Below are 21,143 nucleotides of genomic sequence, written 5' to 3'. Positions count from 1 at the left end.
GAGGGGGGGGGGGGGGGGGGGGTAGCTATTATCCAACAGATATCTAGGTCATACCTAAAGGGTAAAAGCGTGGGCTCTGATCTAGACAGACATAGATCACATGCTAGAGTTAAAAGACTTGGCTGTTAATTTTTTAGAGACCTTCAGAAACTGGGAAAGCAACACAGAATATTCTAAGGCCACAAGGTTATTGGAGAAGTCGACTTAAGGCTCGGGGGAAGAGAATGTATTCAAGCAATCTAGGGCTATTACAGATCACCCTAAGGCTATCGAAAATACCATATACGCAAAGGGAAAGATCTCGAAGATAGCAATTGAGAGTCGAATCACACAAACTCGAACCTGCAAATGCAATAAATCTTTGAAGCTGAACCAGTGAACACTCAGTCTCCCAATTTCCAAGCAAAGATTGAGACAGAAGCATCGAACTGGGTCAATTCACATATCCTTGAGTTAAGTAACACGTATGGGATGGCATTTGAATGTTTCGAAAAAGAAACTTTAGCGTTGCTCATGAAGATTGACAAGAGAAAATCTGAACTGGATAAAGAGGGGCTGGAGAAGAACAGTGGAACGCCTAAGAGCAGATGAATTGGGAAGAATGAGTTAAAAAATCTGAAGTCTAGTATTAATGAAGGAGTGGAAGGAGTTAGGAACAGGGGGAGGAATTTAAGCTTAGCTTGCAAATGAAAGTAAAAATAATTACTTGGAATGTAAGGGGCTCAATAACAAGAATACTAGAATCCTGATAAACAATCTTTAAAAATAATTACTTGGAATGTAAGGGGGCTCAACAACAAGAATACTAGAATCCTGATTAACAATTTTTTTCTGGAAGGTTGATATTTATTGTCTTCAAGAAACAAAGGTGAATAAAAATATTGAGGAAATTGCCAAACAATTGTGGTCCTGTAGATGGATGAGATGTGGGTATATGGAAGCTGAAAGTAGTAGAGGGGGATACTTATAATGTGGGATAGTAGAGTATGGGATGAAAGCCTGATAGAAGTGGGTCAGTACTCTGTCACCTATGAGTTCAAATCCATCCAGAACTCTTTCACTTGGTTTTTCAGTGCGGTTTATGCACCTCATACTAGGGATGAGAAACTTCTCTGGTGGGAGGAATTGGCAGCAGTCGGGCAACTCTGTGATGGTCCATAGGTTACTGGTGGAGACTTTAACACCAACAGAAAAATGGAAGAGAGAAGAGGATGCAACAGAATTACCAATGTTATGTCTGATTTCTCTAACTGGATAGAAGACATGGAATTACATGATACTCACTTAATTGGAGGGAAATTCACTTGGTTTAGAGGTATTAACCACCCGAATGCAAGCTCGACAGGTTCCTTTTTACCATGGATTGGGAAGAAAATTTCCAAAAAATGTTTCCTAGAATAACACTTGATTACTGCTTTGTGATGCTAGAGCATGGTAACTGGGAAAAGAAGAAATCAAACTTCAAGTTCAAAGTTGGTGGTTGAAGGTTGAAGGTTTCAATGAGCTGATACATAGTTGGTGGAATAAGTTTGTAGTTGAAGGCTGTCCAGATTACAGACTTAATGTCAAGCTAAGAATGTTGAAGCAGAAACTCATGGACTGAAGTAAAAGTACCTTCAGTGAATTGATCAATAAGAAAATTAGTTTGTTAGAAAAACTGACAGAGATTGATCTAGCTAAGGAAAGCAGAGAATTAACTGAAGATGAAAGGATGGTTAGGGCAACTAGAATAGTGGAATTGTAGAAAATTGGCCAAGAATGAAGAATCTAGGTGGAGACAAATCCAGAATCTTGTGGTTGAAGCAAGGGATAATAACACCAAGTTTTTCCAAAGAATGGCAACAACACACACAGAAGGTATAACACAATTGACAAACTGATTGTCTGAGGGGAAGAGATGGACAAACCTGAAGATATGAAATCAACTATGATAGAGTTTTACAAGAAACTGTACTCGGAATCTGAAAATTGGAAACCCGCCTTCCAACTCCTGGATTGTCCAACAATAACCTTGGAGGAACAAGAGTGGCTCCTCAGACCTTTCTCAAAAACTGAGGTCTTGTGTGGCCTTAAACTATGTGATGGGGACAAAGCCCCGGGACGAGATGGAAGCTTGTTGGGGAACATTAAAGAAAGACCTGATGTTGACAATTCAAGATTTCCACTAGAAAGAAGTTTTTGAAAAATCCTTTAATGCCACATTCATTGCTTTAATCCCAAAAAAGCAGGAGCGGAAGAATTAAAGGACTTCAGGCCCATAAGTTTGATTGGAGGGCTTTATAAGATAATCTCCAAGATTATCATTGAGAGGCTGAAAACTGTTATGGGGAAATTAGTGTCTGTTCATCAAATGGCCTTTCTAACAGGCAGACAAATCATGGAGTCTTCATCTTTTGGCAAATGAGCTGTTCTCAGACAAAACAAAAAGCCTCAGGTTTTCTTTGCAAACTAGACATTATAATGGCTTATGAATTTCCAATTAGAATGTCACTTAGAATGTTTAGCAAGAATTTCCAATTGACCCTCTTTCACCCTTCCTTTTTCCTTCTAGCTATGGAAGGACTCAATCATATGTTCTGAAAGGCCAATACCAATGGTTGGTTAAAGGGGGTTCTAGGCACGGATACAAGGGAATAGATATGATGAGTTGGTAGTCACTCACTTGCTATATGCAGGTGACTCCCTTATTTTTTGTGAAGCTGATGTTCTTTGGATCAGGCATATTCAGGCAATCCTTACCATCTTTGTAGCTATTTTAGGCCTTCATGTTAACTGACAAAAGAGCTTTCTATACCCAGTCAACCTAGTAGGCAACATGGAGTTGCTAGCTAATAATTTGGGATGTCAAATTGGATCTTTGCCCACAAAGTATCTAGGAATGCTATTGGGGGCAAAGAATAAGGAGTTGGAAGTATTAGTGAAGTGTTGGAGAGATGTGACAAAAGGTTGGGTAGGTTGAAGAGCTAGTGTCTATCTCTGGGAGGAAGGTTGACTCCAGTGAAATCTGTGCTAGATGCCCTGCCACCATATATGATGAGTCTGTTTCCTTTCGCAAAATGTGTAGTAAAGAAAATCAACCAACTCAGAAGGACTTCCCTTTGGAATGGGAACAGGGAGAACAAAGGCTATAATCTGGTGAAATGGGAAGTCGTAACCCTCAACATGAAACAAGGGGGATTAGGCATCAAGAAACTCCGGCTCCAAAATTCATGCTTATTACAGAAGTGATTGTGCAGATTTTGCAATGAAGACACATCTCTCTGGATGAGATTTATTATAGAAAAATATGGCCAAATGTGTCATTGGACCACTGAAGAAGCTCTAGGGGTTTTCGGTTGCAGTGTATGGAAAACCATTAGAAGATTATGGCCTTAATTCAAGGTCAACACCTATCTCAAGGTAGGGATTGGAATGAAAATTGACTTCTGGAGAGAAAACTGGATAAGGTATGGGAGCCTTTTGGCTAAGTTTCCTTATTTATTCATTCTTAGTCAACAAGACAAAACCACTATTTCTCAGGTGTGTAGTCCACATATGATTGGGAGATAGTCAGAATTGCAAACTTGCTCCAACTTCTTAGCACCTTCCCAGATATCCCTGAGGTTCCAAATAAGGTATGTTGGAAGCTCCATAGCAAAGGAATATTCACTGTAAAGTCATGTTACTGGAGGAGTAATGTACCTCAAGCACAAGATCATTTATGGCCTTGGAAATTAATCTGGAAGATTAAACCCCCCCTGAAAGTTTCTTGCTTTGCCTGGTTGGTATGTAGGAGAGCATGCCTTACACATGAAGTTTTACAGAGAAAAGGTAGACAAATTTGCTCAAGGTGTTTTATGTGTGATCAAGAGGCTGAGGTCAATGGACATCTGTTTCTACACTGCAAAACAACAGTAAATCCGTGGAACATGTTCTTATGTATTTTGGGTGTGTGTTGGGTAATGCCAAAGATCACTGAAGGGTTGCTGCTTAGCTGGAAGGAGATTGAGAAAAGAGGAAAAGAGGAGGACTGGTGGGGGAACTGATCCAGCATGCATTTGGTGGACTTTATGGAAGGAAAGGAATTTATGATGCGTTGAAGACAATAGTAACAACATCCAAAAAATCAAGATGAATTGCCTTAGCTTACTCTATTTTTGGTGTAAACAGGATATGGTGGGGGATATAGAACTTTTTGTGGATTTAATAGGAAAATTGTAAAGAACCATGGTTTAGTGTGTATGCTTTTTGCATTGCCCAAAAGGGGTGTAGCTGATCAGTCTCATCATTTTTGGGATGATGAGCTTGTGTTTGTGAATATTAAGTTACCTTTCTCTCTCTAAAAAAAATTGAATCTCTGCTTCTTGAAAGTAGATTCAAATTTGTAATTTCACTGATGACCAGATACCTATATTTCTTGAGTTTGTTATATGGAAAGTTCAAGCTATTTATTCTTGTCAGTCTTTCTTCTCTAGGTCGTCCACTTGTTTTACATTATCTATGTGTCACTTCTAAAGGTACAATTCCTTCCAAATTTGAAACTTTCACATAGTTTTTGAATTCATGGTAGGCGGCAAACTAGTGATTTTCCGAAGTCTTAGGCACACTTGTTTTGGCAACTTTGGAGAAACAAACCAAATGATGTGTTGCCAATTTTGGTATATATTGGAAACAACCACTCTACACACGAAGGTAGGTGTATGGCTTTCGTGTATCCTACTCTTCCTCGGTACCACCTGTGGTATTACACTAGGGGTCTGTCCGGAAAGACACCAGGTAATTGGAATTGTGTAATTACTAGGGTAGTAAATACACAACTTAGTAATTACGCTGACCTGTTTGTTTGCCACAGTGTAATTACTAGTGTACTGTTTGGTTGCACAAGTGTAATAATAAGGTTATATTTAATTTTAAAAATAAAAATTAATTTTTTAAATTAAAAATTTATATTAGACAAATAAGAGCCTTTATAAATGATATTAAATTGAATTTTAAGATATATATATTGTCTTTTGAAAGTATATCAATTAATAAACATATGTTAACTAATATTTTTATAAAAATAATTGATTTATATTTCACAATTTTGTATCATTTAATTCAATTAATCATAAAGATTAAAAGTGCAAAATTTCTATGAACATCATGAAATGCATGTATGACAAAAAGATTAATATTATAAATATAATGTCATAAAATTATCAAACATTTGACAAAAAAGATAATCTATCAAGTTTGACTTAAAAAATTAGCTTGCAATGTAAAATATCGAGTCTAAAACAAATGAAATTGAAAATATGACTTAAGTTCTAAATTCAAAACAAATAATTTAACATAATACTCTTATGTCAAATTTCAACATAACATACATAAATATGATTTAAAAGAAAAGAAAAACGTAAGTACATAATTTTATTCAACAATGAGTTCTATACTTTAATCTAAAAATTAGAATACTAACAAAAATATACTGATGATTTTTTTAGATAATATGAAAAATTGCATGGAATCACATGAAAGTAAAGTTTGAGAATAACAAGGAAATGAAATATAAATAAAAAAATCTTAGAATAATAAAAATAAAAAAGAATTTAAAATAATAATTAAAAAATACATTTAAATGAAAACAAATATAAATAAAAAAATCTTAGAATAATAAAAATAAAAAGAATTTAAAAATAATAATTAAAAAAATACAATTTAAATGAAAACAAATATAAATAAAAAATCTTAGAATAATAAAAATAAGAAAGAATTTAAAATAATAATTAAAAAAATACAATTTAAATGAAAACAAATATAAATAAAAAATCTTAGAATAATAAAAATAAGAAAGAATTTAAAATAATAATTAAAAAAATACATTTAAATGAAACCAAATATAAATAAAAAATCTTAGAATAATAAAAATAAGAAAGAATTTAAAATAATAATTAAAAAAATACAATTTAAATGAAAACAAATATAAATAAAAAATCTTAGAATAATAAAAATAAAAAAGAATTTAAAATAATAATTAAAAAAATACATTTAAATGAAAACAAATATAAATAAAAATAAATGGAAGAAATTAACAAGTAATCAACTTGTAATTACACTATCTAATTACTAGCAATTTATAGCCTCTTCCTTGTGAATTGAAGAGTGTAATTACACACTGCCCAATTACATTCAATTACTTGGTGATCAAATATTTACATGAACAACCAAACATTACAAATAGTGTAATTTCACTCAATTACACCAAATCCAATTACAGGGTGACTTTCCAAACAGGCCCTATGTACGTTGTATTATCTATGTCATGACCCAAATCCCATCTAAGCCTTGTTGGCACCTAACATAATCCATCAAATGAACGAATCATAATATAACTTACAAGGTAATATAAACTAGATTCTATTAAGCCAAATTCAAACCAGACTATTAGACACAACCCCCAAGATGAAAAATTGCATACTACAAGTCAGTATAAGAATTACAAGATGCACACATCGGTGTAGTCACTGTAGCATGTGTATAAAATCAATGCGTAGTTTGATCGTTTGTTACGAAGTAACGATAAAGTATTTTCGAAAATCACTTATTGTTAACTTGTGTAATTATATCTTTGAAAGCAACAATAATGTTGTGTATAAAAAACACAAATAAGTATGAATGACTACAACATATAAAGATATGCACAAATATAGCAATCTTAACTATCCAAGTTTAATGCATGTTCCAAATGCACCCAACAACATATATAATGATATGCACAACCCAACAATTGATGTGTATAACATTATACTAGCTTGGAATGATGCTCAAATTAGTCATGCCACAAAGGAATACATAAGACACACATGTCAACAACACCCTATATCTCTTGTAGCATTTATTATCCTAGTATCAACATATACGCTCGCCACCATGTATAATTTTTCCCCATGATACTTTACTAGCATTTGCCTTCTATTTGAGCTAAGTGCTAATGTAGCACTACATATTAGTGGTAATGTACTCATCTCCTCACTTCGTTAAGCTCTACTCATTCATTTTTTAGTATACTTCTCGCTTTTCTTCTTTGAAACATCATCTCTACTTTAGTTAGTGAGCTAGCTTCAACTATGGTAAATTCAGTAGTGCAATTGCCTTAGCGCTATAAATTCTTGCAACTAAATGATGCTTTATTTTATTTTTCGAAACTCGCAACAGAGTTAACTAGGCTATATGTTTACAACATATAGGAGTGGGTGGATAAAATGGAGGCTCGCTGCCTTTGGAATTCTGTGCGACAAGAATATACCACAAACTTAAAGTTAAGTTCTACATAGTGGTGGCTAAGCTGACTATATTGTTTGGGACAAAGTGTCGACCAATTAAGAACTTTCAAGTAAAGACGATAGTGGAAATGCGGATGTTGACGAGGATTTGTGGGGCATACTATGAAAGATAAGATTAAGAATGAAGATATTCTAGATAAAGTGGAGTGACCTACGTAGTGGACTAGATGTAGCAAGCGAGGTCGATTGACAAGGAGGTGGAGAGTTTGACAAGCGGGTGATGTTTAGATAGGACATGACATATGTTCAGCTTATTGAGGACATGACCTTAGGTATGAAGACATGAAGGTTGCAAATTAGCATATAAAGTTAGACGATTGTGGAACGGTGGTTCACTTTCTTGCGGTTAGGCTTGCGGTAGTTTGTTTGTCGTACCATAGTTGTTTCTCCTTTCATCGCAATATTAATAACCATATTCCCGTAGTTGCTTGTCCCTCGTTTTCTTTTACTACTTTTTTTATCGTGTGTTAGTTATTGCAATATTTTCCTATTGCTATTGTTTCTTTTCCTTGAAAGCTATGCAATGCACTCTGTGTTATTTGCTATGTCTTCTTTACTTTTGTATGTCCTTTTTCATACTGTCTTGAGCCGAGGGTCTTCCGTAAATAGCCTCTCTACCTCTATGCCGTAGGGCTAAGGTGTAGACTCTACCTTTTGTAGACCTACTTGTGGGATTTCATTGGTAATGTTGTTGTTGTTGCACCTTCAGTCACTTACTTGCCTTCAACTGATCAAATTTCAACTTGTCATATTAATTTGCTTCTGTCATATGCAGGTACATTTTACTCGAGGCTGTATTCCCAACTCCATTTCTGAAATACGAGGGTAAATAGAATACAACTGATTAATTATCTGAATTGAATTTAAATAGGGCAGACTCTTACTTTTTCTGTATATAGGTTGGTATGTGAGGACATTTCTGGTGGACTGGAGGATATTCCCATTCCCGCAACTAATTTAGTTGATGATCCACCGGTAGCACCGTCAGGCAAGTACCTATGTCTTGATATTGTGCTATTCTGATGGCTTTCTCGATTCTTCCTTCCACATGTGCAAGATCTTTCATGTTAATGTGCAAAATGATTTTGTGACTATTGAAAATTTGAACTTGTCTTTACTATTAACTTTTAGCTTGATCTGAGATAAGATAGCGGAGAAGATATAACAGGGAAGTTGAGATGCCTCAAACACATGCTGCAACTTTATTCCACTGAGGAAAATGATGCATCAGCTTGACAATGTGTGACTTGATATATATCTTAAGCTTTATATTGGTGGATGAATTACTTATTTGTGTATTTTCTGAGCATTCATGATAATCTAACTTATATAGATGACTGGCTGAACTTTGTAAAAAGCCACGTTTTCTCATTAAAAACTATGATACTGTTCTAAATACTTTAATTTGAGAGTTAAGGGTAAGCAATCATTGTATTATATATCCCCCCCTTCCCACAAACTGTCGTGGTCTTTCTCCTACACAAATACAATCTTCCTTCCTAAAACTCACTGCCTGTATGGGGTCAAAGTTGTCATCCTTACATACCTGTTTTAAGGCAGCTGGAAAGGTCCGTCTTTAAAACAACATCATCCTAACTTTTTATTATTTTGTTATTTGTCCAAGTGATTAGAGTTCTTAATCCATTGAAGGAAGTTATCTCGAAAGACCTTCATATCCCTCTGTTTTCATGCACATTTTGCTAAAAATATTGTTAAGAGAGGAATTATTAATGTTGTGTGTGACTGTACGCAGGAAAAAAACTTTTACGAATTGTTTTTCTTTTCATCTTCCCTTCAGTTTCTAACACATCTCCTCTCTGGAAGTTGGTTTGCTCATCTCTCTGGAATTTTTAAGATGCCACTATCTCTTTGGACACCAGCTTTGATACTTTCTACACGACATTTGTTTTTGAATTTTCATTAGAGCCAAGTGTTTGGATTCGTATTCTGAGAAGTTCTTTCTGCTCCAAAAAGTTCCACATTGATGGTTAATGAGTTGGGTAGATTCCTTATAAAACTTGGACATCGTCCTCCCTTTGAGCTAGCTTTTGAGGTTTGAGTTAGGCCAAAGACGTAAGTTTACATGGTATCAGAGCAGGACCCGTCTCACCCAATGTTGGGCTTCTAAAATTTAATTGCCCACACACCAAATGCTAGGCACTGGGCGTGATGTGGGGTGTTGAAGAATGACAAAAGTCCCACAGTGATGGGTAATGAGATGGGTGGACTCCTTAGACTATTCTCTTTCCAAGATATCATCTTTTCTTCTCATCCTCACTCAAAAGTAACAACAATTTCTTTTTTTTTTTAAAAAGAAAATGGTGGTTCAAATTAATAGAACTTGAGTTCCGCCTTCACCAGATTCAAAAGATTGAACTCCTCATTCTATTACCCGTGAAATTCAAATTTGACAATCAAGGGGTAATACACATTACTTCAAATCGAGTGGTTCCGGAAAGAACAAAGGATAAGAAGTTGACTGTCATTTTATTCGACAAAAGATTGAATCTGGGTGCTTTGTGATGGGTTTCTTGAATTCAAATGACCAATTGATAGGCATTGTTACAAATCATATTGTGGCTTTAAAATTGACTATATCTGTGGCAAATTATAGCATGCATTTTGTGCACTCCAACTTGAAGGGGAATGTTAAGAACTTGAAAAATTATATATAGATATTAGGTTTCATGAATTATATTTCACGGAATAGATATATTGAGGATTTATTTAGCTGACAACAACTAGCTTGGGATAGAGGTATTGTAATTATTTTAAAATTAAGGTTCTAAGTATTTTTTAGTGTTGTATAATAATGCATTGTTCTATCTTCATCTTACCTACTGCAGGAATCCTTTAAGCTTTATCAATTTCAGCAGTAACTCGTTTAATATGTTTTTGTGTTCTGATATTTAGCTTTCCCTGATTCTAAGTGTCATGAATGTTTAACACACGATTTCTAATGGAAATGGGAGGGTTAGTGGAGATACCAATAAGTTTGTGCCTGTAAACATCTTGCCAATGTGAAGTGTAGCTCATATCCATTTGTGCCTATCTTTTTGATGTTAAAACTTTACACAACATTCAGGTTTGACTTATAGCAGGGATATCGTATGTGCCAAAGGTATAAAGTTCCCTTCAGCTCCCACAGGATGCAACTGTCATGGTTCATGTCTTGATCCAAGAGTTTGTTCTTGTGCTAAACTCAATGGTTCTGAATTTCCCTATGTTCATAAAGATGGTGGAAGGTGAGTGCAGTATTTCAATCCTTTGTCAGAGTATGTTAGGTTAAATTATAGATGAATTTCATTTACCTCGTGTCTAACATCCACTTGTGTTTCTAATCTGACATGTTTACCTGCACACAATTGTCAATTTTGCTGAAATGAGTTCTCTCAAATGAGAGTTCTTCCATTAAATAGAAAGAATTCTGATTTACATGCCTAAAAATCTGCTATATATCCCTAAATATCTCTGAAAATATGCTACATTAATCTATGCTATCTCCTATCATCATTACACAAATATTTAGAGTTATAACATAGATATGTACAGATATTTAGAATCTGTCCAATCATGCTAACAACAATTGCCTACTGTAAGGCATGATTGTCTAGGCCTTCATGCTACATGTTTAATTCTTTATGATATTTGCATTTTGATCACCCTTTTCACATATAATAGTGCTCCTTCTTTTCTGCTTTTTGTCTGTCCTTAATTTTAATAAGAATAAATATTTTCAGCTCTCTTGGTATTTCTGGGGGATTTAGCTAGGGTACCTCGTTTAGCTGCTCCATTTCCCATTGGTGTTGGAAGTCCTCAGTTGACTAACTGAGAAAAATGAGGAAGGTGGTTTTATCAGGGTATTCATTGTAGGCAGTAGAGAGTACCAAGAATTTTTTATAACCTCACTGTTCTCTCATGATGCTTTTTTTGTGGGTTTTAGGTTATACGGACCATTATTATGTTTCTATAAACCCTGAAGCTAGGTGCAAAACATGTTTACCGCTTTGCGGAAGTTTCTCATAGCAGGTAGTACAGTTACCAAGATTCTAAGGCACTTGTATCATTGCCATAGAACCAAGAATTGTTTAACGTCCTGGCTTATTATAAATGCATTTTATGGTCCCTGGCTCCCTGCTATTAAATATTTCTGATGAATAGAACAAAGAATATTTTGAGTTGCCTTTTATGTCTTTCCCTTATCTGATACCTGTTTGGTCGTCTTATAAGTTACAACTGCAAGACACTTTCTTGCTCGTTAGTTCAGTGTAGTTATATGAGATATCATAATGCAATGCAGTGGAATTCTTTCAACATGTGACAAGTGCTTTGAACTTTGTCTGGTACTTTACAGCAAAGCTGAGAGTTTATTAATATTCTGTTTGCAGTTGCCTTACAGTGGAATTCTTTCAACATGCCTTTTATTTTCAGTATATTTTTCTTTGTAGACTTATTGAGCCAAAGGCTGTTGTTTTTGAATGTGGTCCGAATTGTGGATGCGGACCTGCTTGTGTCAACCGCACTTCTCAGAAAGGATTGAGATATCGGCTTGAGGTTATTTCACTTGTCTATTAACCAGATTTCAGATTTTTCTATACAGAAGAGTGCTGTGTATTCATTTCTATGGCTGTTTCTTTGTCAATTGGAGCAGGTTTTTCGTACTCCAAACAAGGGCTGGGGTGTGAGATCATGGGATTATATTCCTTCTGGTGCAACCATCTGTGAATACACTGGTCTTTTGAAGAAGACTGATCAGATTGATCCTGCAGCAGATAACAACTATGTTTTTGACATTGATTGCTTGCAAACAATGAAAGGGCTCGATGGGAGGGAGGCAAGTGTTCAGATATTTCTCTTATGTCATTTACATTTCTTCTAGGATTAGCCAAAGGGTGTGTTTCCAAAACTACTATATTCCCTGGACTTAATATACGATTTAGTCGTGTAGAAATCATCCAGCTTTCATACTCTCTGATATTTTTGGCTGTTGCAGTTTTCCCTGAGATCAGGCATCATGACAACAGCACTATTCTCCCATTTGGTTTTGTTTTCTTATTCACTTCATTTTCTTATGTTCTTCTGCAGAGACGGTTGGGTGAGGTTTCTTTGCCGGGATACTGGCACAACGATGCTGAGAAGACGTCAGACGGAGGGCCAGAATATTGCATTGATGCAGTCTCTGTTGGCAATTTTGCGAGGTTTATTAATCATAGTTGTCAACCTAATTTATTTGTTCAATGTGTGTTAAGCACCCATCATGACATTGGTTTGGCAAGAGTGGTGCTAATGGCAGCTGACAACATACCACCTCTGCAGGTTTCTGCTAAATCTTACTCCTTGTGTAGTTCAATGAACTTGATAAAATTTGTTCTATTTGTTTCTAATTGGATAACAGTGATTAACTTAGGGTCTGTTATGGAAAGTGGGGTTATGCTAAGAAGATTGTGTTCAAGAATCGTGGGAAATGTAAAAGATACTAAAGGGTTATATGAGAGATTTTTTGGAGAGGGAACAGTGAGAATATGTTCTGCAGTTTACTAAAGGTTATACTGATGCTGCCGAAACCCTTCAAAATTTATGTCATCAGTTTGCACTATATCTTGAAGTTGAATAATGTGCACAATCAATTTCCAACCAGTTTGTGCATCAAGATTATTAAATTGTCTCACTGTTCTCTTTGACTGGAAGCGGTGGCTTCAAAACTAGTTTACTCCTCACTGAGAGCTGTAGCTTTATAGCAAGCTGTTTTGACTTTTGAACAATCAGCAAGCTAGAAAAATTGCTTATTACGGTGTACTTGTTTACTTTTTTTTTTTTTTGAGGTGTTGTGTACTTGTTGGTAAGTATTTGGGCAGTAGTCACGTTTGATTGTATGATTCAGATTTTGCCTAACCCTAAGGGCTCGTTTGGTGTGAGGGATAAGCATAAATAGTCCTGGGATAAAATTTAGATGTGTTGTTTGGTTGACACGTTTGGGATAACTTATCCCACCATTAATAGCATAGTGATGGGATAAGTTATCCCAGGATAACTAACCCCATGATAGTTAATCCTGGGATAACTAGTTCCCACCCAAATGACCCCTAAATACCTGGAGAGGCTGCACTTTTATCCCTTATTAAGCAGTACTATAGTATGAAGCAGCCTTTATACTATTAAATTGTTCATTGATTTGTTTATGGTTTACTTGTAGGAACTCACGTATGATTATGGCTATGTTCTGGATAGTGTTATGGATCGTGAGGGGAAGGTTAAACAAATGGCTTGCTACTGTGGTGCTGCTGACTGTCGTAAACGCTTGTTTTGATGGGATATGTAACCATTCATTAGCACACAATTACATATTTTTTGGGTTTCTATATGCTGATTTCTCATCATCTGCACTTGTGTGTAGTGGTTACTAACGTTGGGAAATTGGCTCAAGTGTTATATATTGTATTGCCCAATGAGAAAACGAACTTGTTAATTTGATTTCACATTCATTGTGAATGTGCGTGCTTTTGTTAATTATATATTATATTACAAAGATGTTGTGTGTCTGTGTTATTCATCACCTAATCTGAAGAGAAGCGATGAGATAGTTATTCGTATCTTGTGCTTTGTTACACATGACCATTGCGTTGATAGTTATTCCTCTAAAAGTGAGGCAGGTAAATGAGTTGTATTTGGATGTTCCTTAGCTACTGCGTTAAGACTAGTGCTTACCATTGTCACAACAATAGTTAACTGTTGAGCACTTTGACTTCCTCATGTTGTACTAACGTTCAAAGATAGGAAAAATATTCTACCTTACTAGTTTGATTTGCATTTCCATTTTGAATTAGTTGTTATTAACCTATTTAGGAATTGTTGTTTAACGCCCTGCTTGGTGTAGGTCTGAAAATTGGACTGTGATTATGGATGGGTTCTTCATGAGACTGAGAAAGTCCTTGTAGAAATCTTCCACGCTTACTGTAAAGCTGTCATCGTGATTCTCTTCCTTGTCAGCGCACGCCAGAAAAATAGGTCCACTGGGAATGGGAATATACCTCCAGCGGATAAAATGGAAATTATCATTCTAATAAATGTTAGTTTTTTTACTTTTTCTAGAAAATAATAAATATTCCCTCTGTCCCTAATTACTTGTCTATTTTTCTTTTTATAGTTGTCCCTAATTACTTGTCCATTTTGATAAATCAAGAATTTTTATTTTTTTTTACCTATTATACTCTCAATTAATTACTTTGTTAAAGGTAAAACTTTTTGAAAATCTTAAGTTTTTAATTTATCTACTTCATAATTAATAGGGGTAAAATGATAAAATTGTCATTTTAATAAGTGTGTCAATTCAAAAGTGGACAAGTAATTAGGGACATAGGGAGTAGTAAATGAAGTGGGGGTAAAGAGTGAGTTATATGTAAAACTAAAATTAGAAATAATGTATGTGGTTATGCCTTTTATTTTAATTGATGACTATGCACATACAACATTAGATGTCGTTGTCATATGCAGTGAAACATGAGAGCATTGTGTCATGACCCGCCACTTCACAGTTCAAATTTGGCACCAAAAAAATGGAGAAGAACTTAGAGTTGTGGGGAGGTTAGTAGAACACTTTACAATTTCCTAGACCTTTCCCTAGAAAACTCTAGAATGTCATAGAAAATATCTTAGAAGACTTCGAAATATCCTAGAACATGTAGAGAGTTCAAGAGAGGGACCAAAGTGTAATTATTAAAGGGACTTATCAAGTAAATATTATTTACACTTTAACCCCTAGGTTGTAATATAAATAGATAGGGCATTCATTTGTAATCATCCAAGCTTGAAGCAAGCAATCACTCAAGTGTAAAGCATTCCAAGCAATATAAAAAGCCTTCTTCCAGAAGGTCTCTTGTTCTTTCTAAGTCTTTATTTGCATTCTCTTAGCGATCTTAGTCTTAAAGACTTACTTGAGCTTACGAGATCTTAAAGAACAGTGAGTAAGTTGTCAAGTGCCGCATGGAGCTTTAACAAAAACTCTAACTCCGTGACAACATGGTATCAGAGCGAGGTTTGATACTAAGAGAATGACTAACGAAGGAGACGTGAACGTCGCTAGTACTACCAACGTCCGTTTGGATGGTGGAAAGAAGAACCGCAAGGGAAAGAAGCACCAAAAGAGTAATGAGGAAATGTTGTTTGATCCCACACCAAGCGAGGCGCTAACATCTCATCCACCTTCGACCACCGAAGCAAGTGACGATGAACTTGGCGATGAGGCCATTGACGACACCGCCAGAGAGGAGTGGGTCGCAAGGATTGAAGTGGGGAGGTAGGCCGTGGAAATATTAGGCTGGCGCATGAATGTGGCCGACGACAAGTTCAAAACTCTTGAAGACTTCACCATTGATGAGACCGAAAACATCCGTAAAGAGTTGGAGGGACGTCAGCAGGGTGAGTTCGAGATGAAGGAAGCCATCACCTCCTTGGAGTGTCGGTTCATGGAGGCGTTAAGCACAATTGAAACCATGAAGGCCGAGATGAAAACACTTAAGGAAGGCGTGAAAGTTGGAGGATCGGTGTCATCCGACCGTGATAGGGAGGCCAGGGTCGAGGCTCCCAAGCCAGCTATATTCAAAGGCGTCTATGACGCTCAAGAGGTGGAAAACTTCTTGTGGCACTTGGAGAATTACTTCAAGTGTAGTCGGGTGAAGAGTGATGAGAACATAATCAACACTGCCGTGTTGTACCTTTTAAAGATGACCATGCTATGGTGGAGACACAAGGAGGCCGAGACAAAGAAGGGGATGTGTATCATCAACACTTGGGAGAAATTCTGCGAGGAGTTCAAGAAAGTTTTCTTCCCTAACAACGTCATATATGAGGTTAAGCGAGAGTTTAGGGAGTTGAAGTAGAAAAGACAACATTCGGGCGTATGTGAAGGAGTTCACGACTATCACACTTCAAATTCCTAACTTCACGGATGATGATATCTTGTTCCACTTTATGGATGGGCTGCAAAATTGGGCCAGAATGAAGTTGGAACGCCAACAGGTCAGGACTATCGATGAAGCCATCATGCAGGCCGAAGCTTTCACAGACTTCAGGCATGAGAAGCCCGATAGGGCTAGAGGAGAGGAAGAAAGAGATAGTCATGACCATGGTGGGGGAGATCGTGGAAAGGTCGAGGAGCAGCGGCCACATCTCAAGAATCATGATACTTATAGGTCCGATGGCAATAAGTTTGGACATCATGGCGACACAAAGAGAAAGACAAAAATTGCCAAAAAAAATGGTTGTTATATATGCGGTGGGCCCTATGGCTATGCAAGGTGCCCCGAACTGAAGATCCTTGGTGCTATCCTACGAGAGTGGAAAGAGAACGATGCACAAGAGCAAGGAGAAGACGCATAGACGACGCAATTGGGCTTGATAGGACTATGCAGAGCTATCACCAAGCAGCCAGGAAAGCTGAAAGAATACGGTGCACATTATGTCAATGGAAGACCCACTCGTGCTATGGTCTATGTGGGTGCAAAGACATCATGACTAAGACGGCAGCGACAAGGTTGGGGCTGAGTTACTGTCCAAGTAATGCCCAACTCAGGACGGTCAATGCACCACCGACTTCCGTGTGTGGAGTTTCGCACAGAGTAAGCATCACGCTAGGCGAGTGGCAAGGTAAGACCAATTTCACTGTCGCCTTTTAGGTCTCTTCAATATCATTCTAGGGAAGAAGTTCTTCCAAGAGTGCCACGCGGTGATAGACCCTTACCTCCAACGACTTCTAGTCATGGAGCAAGGAGGATCATGCATGACGCCCCTAGTTAAAGTATCAAAGACGGAAGAACAAGTCCGTCTGACGGCCATGTAGCTCGTAAAAAGCCCTAAGAAGGAGTCGACGTTTATCACTACTATTGCAAGTTCGAAAGAAGACAAGGGTGCTAAAGAGTCCTTGCCACCACACATGGAGAAAGTTCTAGAAAAGAACAATGTCGGGATGCCAAAGAAGCCGCCAAGGCGTTTGCCTCCTAGGAAGGAGGTAAATCATAAGACCGAGCTGAAAGAGATCAGGAATCAACTAAAAGAGTTGCGCAAGGGCGTTGACCGAGTCAATGGACTATTGATCACCCGTACGAGGAGACAAGACTTGATTGGTGATGCAGCGATGATGCGACTCGGTCGTCGCATCAATAGGTGGGGGAGAGTGTTATAACCCGCCACTTCACAATTCAAATTTGGCACCGGAAAAATGGAGAAGAATCTAGAGTTGTGGGGAGGTTAGTAGAACACTCTAGAATTTCCTAGACCTTTCCCTAGAAATCTCTAGAATGTCATATAAAATATCTTGGAAGATTTTGGAATATCCTAGAACATGTAGAGAGTTCTAGAGAGGGACCAAAGTGTAATTATTAAAGGGACTTATCAAGTAAATTTTATTTTTACACTTTAGCCCCTAGGTTGTAGTATAAATAGATGGGGCATTCATTTGTAAATCATCCAAGCTTGAAGCAAGCAATCACTCAAGTGTAAAGCATTCCAAGCAATACAAAAAGTTTTCTTTCAAAAGCTCTCTTGTTCTTTCTAAGTATTTATTTGCATTCTCTTAGCGATCTTAGTCTTAAAGGCTTACTTGAGCTTACGAGATCTTGAAAGAATAGTGAGTAAGTTGTCAAGTGCTGCACAGAGCTTTAGTAAAAACTCTAAATCCGTGACAATTGTCTTGATTTGATAATCTCACTTAGAATGCATGAAAGCTTATTCATATACTTAATCTTAATGACTCCCTCCAATTAATTTGTTTACTCCTTAATTGTCATATATTTATTTAAGTGTTCAACCAGCTAATATCAGCCCCTTTTCTTCTCTAATAATCTTTTTGGGTTTTGATTAGGTGAAATGGTCTGATGGATCCTTGTACTTGTATCCGTTTGTATTTTGAACTTTTCTACTTGACTCTTTGTCAATTGGACCCTTAAACTCAATGAAACTTAATATTTTAAGTCCTTCTAACCATTGACCATGCTTATGTGACAATTTAATTATTGAGTTGGCACCTACACATGATTTCACGCGTAGAAGGAGTGTGGACTCAAAATTTATACTAAAAAAATGTTTCTTTTAAAAAAAAAGACCAAAACAAAAGAAAATTAAAAAAAAAATCACTTCTTTCTTCTTTCCTTCACAACCCACCCCATTTCCCTTTCTCTCTCTCTAATTACCATTACCTTCTTCCCCATCCAATTCCCAATTCTTTTTTTTTATCCCCTTCCCAGCCATTTCCAAGTTCTCTTTTCTTTCCTTTTTCATATTTTCTTTCTTCCTAGAGAAGCAAAAATGTGTTGTTATGGTAGATTTATTTTTCTTTCCTTTTTTCTGGGTTATTTACAATCCATAAGGTGACAAAGATTCGATAGTCTTGAATGATGAAAAGTGATTGTTGAATGTCTTTGTGAAATTAAGTGAAATGTGTTATGTAAAATTGCATACAAATATTGTGATTTATTGTGATATTTTAATGGTGATTTATTGTCATTAATGGAGAAAAGAAATTTATGGTGGTTCAAATGGATGATGTAAACATTGGTAACAAAATACTATTAGAGTTACGAATGTTAGAAACTTCGAGAAAAAAATAGAATTATAATTTTTAAGAACTTGAAGAGTCAGGTTACAACTATAGACAATGGCCTTGAAGAAGAAGAAAAATAAGGTCAATGGAGATGATGTTAATGGTGGTTGTGGGTTGAGGGAGGTGGAGGAGAGGTGAGAGAAATAACTATTTTATTTTATTTTATTTTTGTTTTTTGTCTTTTATGGAATAACATTTTGGTTAATAATTTAAAAATATTTATGAAATAATTGAATTTAAGGATTCAGTTGACAATGTGTCAAGTAGAAGGATTCAGAATACAACCCCATACAAGCACAAAGGTTCATCAGACCATTTCGCCTTTTGATTAATGTGAATGAGTTTTTCTCATTGAAAATAGATTTTAGGACATTTTATATTATGATGTCAAAAAAATTGCTCCTGTGTATTACATAATTGAGCATTCTTTCTAAAGATCATTCTTCATTATTCAAATTTACAAAAATAAATTTCATCGAAATAACAATTTTTATATTATTTATGTTATCATATAAATAAGTAAATAACTACATGCAAGTTTAGTAGATTGACATACTTTTATGTTGGAATATAAAAAAACAATACTTGATGATTAATTCAATCAAATTGCTTGTATTACCCACTAAATCGATTAATACATAATACACATTATTGTTTTTATATAAATTATTATTACTATTGGACATTGGTCATTACTAACTAGTTAAATGAACTTTAAAGTTCATATATGAAGGATTATGATCAATGGGGGAAAACAAATGCACTAAACTACTTGTAAATTGTAATAATACGTTAATTTTAAAAGAAAGTAATTAATTAATGTGATGTTACCAACAGAAGTAATGTATTACTAGTACAATTATTAATTAAATAAAGGTTAAGTCATACACGATCCCTTAAAGTTATCTACATAATTCACTTAGACACTTTATCTTGGGCTTGTTCCAATTGAACACCTTGATTAATTAAAAAAAATATACCTATTGAACATTTTGTGACAATCAACTAAAGATAGAGAGTGTGTGTCATACACTTGCGAATGATGAGGCATAGCAACAAATAAAAAAAAGACATGTGGCATTTCATCCATAATAATAAGTAATAAGTAAATTAAAAAGAATAATAATAGAAAAACTATGTTTTTAACAAAAAGAAAAATAAAGAAAAAGAAAAACTCTTCTTTCCCTCATTTCTTCTTTGCCAGAACACCTCACCCAACCCACCCACCTGCGTCCATCCTTCCGCTTTCTTTACCGGGATATACACAGAGCCGCCGCGACTAAAATCAATGATCATCTTCGTTCCACCTTTTTCTCTCTCAGTGGATTCTTTTTTCCACTCATACACCTACCCCCTCTCGTTTATTTCGATATCCATCAACATTGTAGTTGTCATTTCTCTCAATCTCACTTTTTTTTTTCAATTATCAATTCAGATTCTCATATTTTTTTTCCTTCTACGTTGTGAGTTCTTTAGGATTTGAATTTTTTAACAAGTTAAAAGAAAATAATTCCAGATTCATATTAGTCTTGCCGGAAAAAATAGAGTTTCGCTGGAATTATTTTTGACACATTTGATTTTAGTTTTTGATAATATTGGTAATGGTGGAATACCGCTAGTAAAATTAATAATTAAGGAGTGTATGGGAAAGGGGTGGGGGGGGGGGGTCATGGCAAAGAAATTGTTTCGGTAACTTTTTAAATAATATAACATTGAAAAGGTTAATGGGGAAGACAACCAATAATTTAACTAGAAAATTAAGTTTAGCAAATTGAGTTTTTCGTTTTAACAAAAAATGAAAAAAAAAAGTAGAATCAAAATGAAGCGCAAGAGATTTTTGAGATGGAGTGAAGAAGATGACAGGTAAAGGGGTGTGGGGTGGAGTTGTTTTTTTTCTTGATTAAGAGCTTATTTTTTATTTTATTTTTTTATTTATAGTTATTTAGTTAAAATGTATGCAGGTGTGAAAAAATAACAAATTATCTAAAAAAATAAAATAAAAATGAAATAGGAACCTATTCACGCGCTCAACAGCAGTGATGTACACTTATTTTGCCACGTAAGCACTTTGTGTTTAATAAGTATACATTTGGAACAATTTAAGTGTTCAATAGGACAAATCATAATTAAAATATCTAAATAAATTATGCGAATAACTTTAAAAGACCGTCTGTAACTTAAGCCTTAAATAAATGTACTAAATATTGGGAATGCGTTTTCTAGTCTAGTGGGTATAAATTAAGGAA

General features: G+C 35.6%; 1 protein-coding gene across 2 annotated transcripts in view; it reads left to right on the top strand.

Annotated features, from left to right (window-relative positions):
* Positions 1-13,780, top strand: part of LOC102587095 (histone-lysine N-methyltransferase, H3 lysine-9 specific SUVH4) — a 29,874-nt gene extending 16,094 nt beyond the window's left edge. Inside the window, exons 9-15 of one of the 2 annotated variants that reach the window (XM_006338749.2) lie at positions 8,080-8,129; positions 8,204-8,292; positions 10,390-10,549; positions 11,753-11,858; positions 11,956-12,138; positions 12,390-12,620; positions 13,498-13,780. In XM_006338749.2, the coding sequence (XP_006338811.1) occupies positions 8,080-8,129; positions 8,204-8,292; positions 10,390-10,549; positions 11,753-11,858; positions 11,956-12,138; positions 12,390-12,620; positions 13,498-13,611 (933 nt within the window). In that variant the 3' untranslated portion in view covers positions 13,612-13,780. Of the gene's footprint in view, positions 1-8,079; positions 8,130-8,203; positions 8,293-10,389; positions 10,550-11,692; positions 11,859-11,955; positions 12,139-12,389; positions 12,621-13,497 lie in introns of both variants that reach the window. The other variant, XM_015307858.1, reaches the window with a different exon arrangement.
* The last annotated feature ends 7,363 nt before the right edge of the window (positions 13,781-21,143 follow it).

This window comes from Solanum tuberosum, unplaced genomic scaffold, assembly GCF_000226075.1.
Source record: "Solanum tuberosum cultivar DM 1-3 516 R44 unplaced genomic scaffold, SolTub_3.0 scf00004, whole genome shotgun sequence".
Lineage (NCBI taxonomy): Eukaryota > Viridiplantae > Streptophyta > Magnoliopsida > Solanales > Solanaceae > Solanum > Solanum tuberosum.
This window is presented reverse-complemented; position numbering and strand designations above follow the sequence as displayed.